The 2,906-nt window shown below is 46.6% G+C and overlaps 1 protein-coding gene across 1 annotated transcript in view; it reads left to right on the top strand.

Annotated features, from left to right (window-relative positions):
* The window catches only part of NLRC5 (NLR family, CARD domain containing 5), a 46,615-nt gene that overhangs the window by 19,254 nt on the left and 24,455 nt on the right, over positions 1–2,906 (top strand). Inside the window, exons 13-15 of the mRNA XM_010008511.1 lie at positions 754–837; positions 1,219–1,308; positions 1,913–1,978. Of these exons, the coding sequence (XP_010006813.1) occupies positions 754–837; positions 1,219–1,308; positions 1,913–1,978 (240 nt within the window). The remainder of the gene's footprint in view (positions 1–753; positions 838–1,218; positions 1,309–1,912; positions 1,979–2,906) is intronic.

Genomic DNA, 2,906 nt, shown 5'->3' with positions numbered 1-2,906 from the left:
AGCAGCCTTTCATTCCTGTGAAACTGCAGCCTCTGGCTCCCTGAGGCTGTAACCAGTGACACCAGTGAGGGAGCAGGCCTGAGGCACTGTAGGGTGTCCCAGAGATCCAGCAGGCCCTCTGACCAGCAAAGGGACACAAACTGCTTCTGTGCAGTCCCTTTGTCTCCTCCAGCCATCCAGCCCTGCTGGGAGAGGTTAGTGGAGGAAGCCAAGAGATCCACTTCAAAACCTGCACATTGCAATGAGGGTGGTCCCTGCTTTGCCTTATTTGCCTGGATATGAGGCTGCCTGAACTTGGCTGTAGAGCTCTCCTAGCCTGTCAGCCCTGGAGAATGCAGGAATATCTGTTGCAAGCCAGTCCAGTCCAGACTGTATCTTGAATTTAGCCACACCTCAAACCCCAGGTGTTTTGCTCATTGATTTGAATTGGGATCTGGAGATCATTGTCACCCAGTGTTTTCTGCCTTAATTTCTTTCCTCCAGCAGGACAGTAAATGCTCACTTGGTTTCTTGTTTTGTACTTAGGTTTTATAAAGTGAGATGGTTTTGAGGGTAAAGCATGAATTGTGTTGTCCTAGAGATAAAATTCTGTCTGAAGTTGCTTCATGCAGAGATAAGCAGGGAAGATTGAACTGGGACAGAGGAACAGTCCAGGCAAAAAAAGCAACTGTAGGAAAGGGCAAATAAGCAGCTTTGAGGGCTTTGTTGTTTATACTGTTCAAAACAGTCCCCACTAACTGGAAAATGGCTCAGTTTATCAGGTAACGACCTTGGAGATGAAGGCTGCAGTTACCTGGTGGAAAACCTTCCCCAGATCTCAATTTCAAAGCAGCTGGAGTAAGTGTTGCCTTGTACAAAACCAGATTGCTCCTTTTGTTGTGCTTGTCAAGGACCATGCAGAGATGCTCAGCAGGGATCAAGGAGGCAGAGGCCTCACCCAGCTACAGAAGCAGCTCTAAGGAAAGGACTTGGCTCCTGAGACTGTTCAGGCTGAAGTTGGTCACTTGCTCAGAGCATCACCCATGGAAACTGGTCTAAATGCCTCTAAAGTGCCCTTTCATTTAAAGCCCTTCTCAGAACTCGTGGTCCTGTGTGTTTCCCTCCATGCCCCCTCTGCAGAGCAGTGGGTTCAGGGATGCAGAACCTGCTGACCACTGCCACCAGAACAGTCCTGTGTGATTGCAGTGCCCAGCTAATTGCCTGTTCTCTTTTCCTTAGTCTCAGTCAAAACTGCCTCTCTGTGAATGGCATCTTCAGTCTGCTGAAGTCAGTAAACACCTGCCAGAAGATGATGGAGGTACAAGTCAGGTATGTAGGTCTTGATTAACCCCTGAGGTTAATCCCAAGGTCCAAGTCAGAGTTAAATTCTGAGATGTTCCTGAAGTCATCTCAGAAGGGGGGTGGGTGAAGAACATGTCCAGAGATGTTTACCAACACTTGTATTTGGTGATATGCTCCTGTAAGCTGCTTGTATCTGAGCCATCAGCTGGAATTTGGGTGGGTACAGAACTGTGCTCTTCCCATGCATTAAAGCAGTTTTAGATTCTTTCCTGCTCCCTACCCTGGTCAGTTTTGGAGGGAGGGTCTTTGTGGAGTATGATAACTGGTGCCATCTCCAGGAGTGGAGTTGGAAGTTGTCTTACCTTCCCTTGGTAGCCATCCCAGAGTTCAAATGTCAAAATTTTGTCTGCACTTTCTCTAATGGTTCAGAGAAACTGGGTCATCTGATACTGCACAGTTTGACCCAAGCAGGATTTTAAACCAATGGAGATTATTTTTCACTCTCTTTGGGAGTGTTTTGAGTGAGTGGTGTCACTAAAGATTTTGAAGAGTGAAATCAAGCATTCTTAAAACTAGAAGTCATGTAAATAACCCAGGTGTGACACTAATTGATTCCTTCTCTTCTTCACAGCCTTTGTCATGGGACTGCAGTCCTGAGCTTCACAGGAGACAGAGAATTTGCTTCCCCTCTTCCTGGGTAGAGTGTGGCTGCACAACTGGGGTTTTCTCAGCATCTTGTTTAGTTCTTATCTCCTTTTTAGGTACCAAGGGTAACACTTCACCTCACAGCAGTTCTTTCCCCTTTGAAGGAAGTGCTTTCTCCTGGTTTTCTTGGACACTTTGGAAGTTGTCCACTGCCTCCCATAGTGTTTGATTCTTCTATGTCTCTGTGACATGTTTCACCCACAGCATCCCAAGCAAAGCAGGCTGTTTGATGACAGCTCTGCTTCCTGATAATACTGAACAGTAAAAAAAGTGAACCCCACACCTCCAAACCAAATTCCAACAAGATTCACAGATCCCTGTGTGTTAAAACCATCTAGTTCACTGCACTGTGCACTCTGGATCTTGGTAGGTGCTCCTAAATCAGAATACATTTGGAGTTTTATTTGTACCCCCAGAAAGTTATGGGTCAAACCAGCTCAACCCAAATCTTTTGTTTGAGAAATGGTTTCTTGTTGCTCCAGGAGCTGTAGGTTCATTTATTTGTGCCCTGCTTGTCCATGGACTGAGCTCCCTGCATTTCCCACAGCACAGCTGTACCCAGGTGGTGAGGGTGGGGAGGGACAGTAGGGCTGTCATGGGATGCAGCCCAGCTCTTGTGGCTGTGCCTGAAAGAGAGTGACAGCCTGAGGCACATCATCTGTGACTCCTTTAAAGCACTGGGTGGCACTTCAAACTCAGATCTTTTAGGATTTGGATGTTCCATTTATTTATGAATAGTCAGGTTTTTGCACAGACATGGACTCTTTTCACTAAACATGTTCAGGCAAAAGCTGAATCCTCCACCAAACTGTAGCTTAGATGAGAAATCTGTCTTTCCTTTTCTCCCCAGTTGCCTCCATGCTCAAGCAATCAGTTAATCACTGAAAGAAAGAGGAGTTGCCAGGGTAGCCCAGGGACCT

Source organism: Chaetura pelagica, unplaced genomic scaffold (genome assembly GCF_000747805.2).
Source record: "Chaetura pelagica isolate M959 unplaced genomic scaffold, ChaPel_1.0 scaffold422, whole genome shotgun sequence".
Taxonomy (NCBI): domain Eukaryota; kingdom Metazoa; phylum Chordata; class Aves; order Apodiformes; family Apodidae; genus Chaetura; species Chaetura pelagica.
Note: the sequence above shows the minus strand (reverse complement) of the source record. Positions and strands in the feature narration are given on the sequence as shown.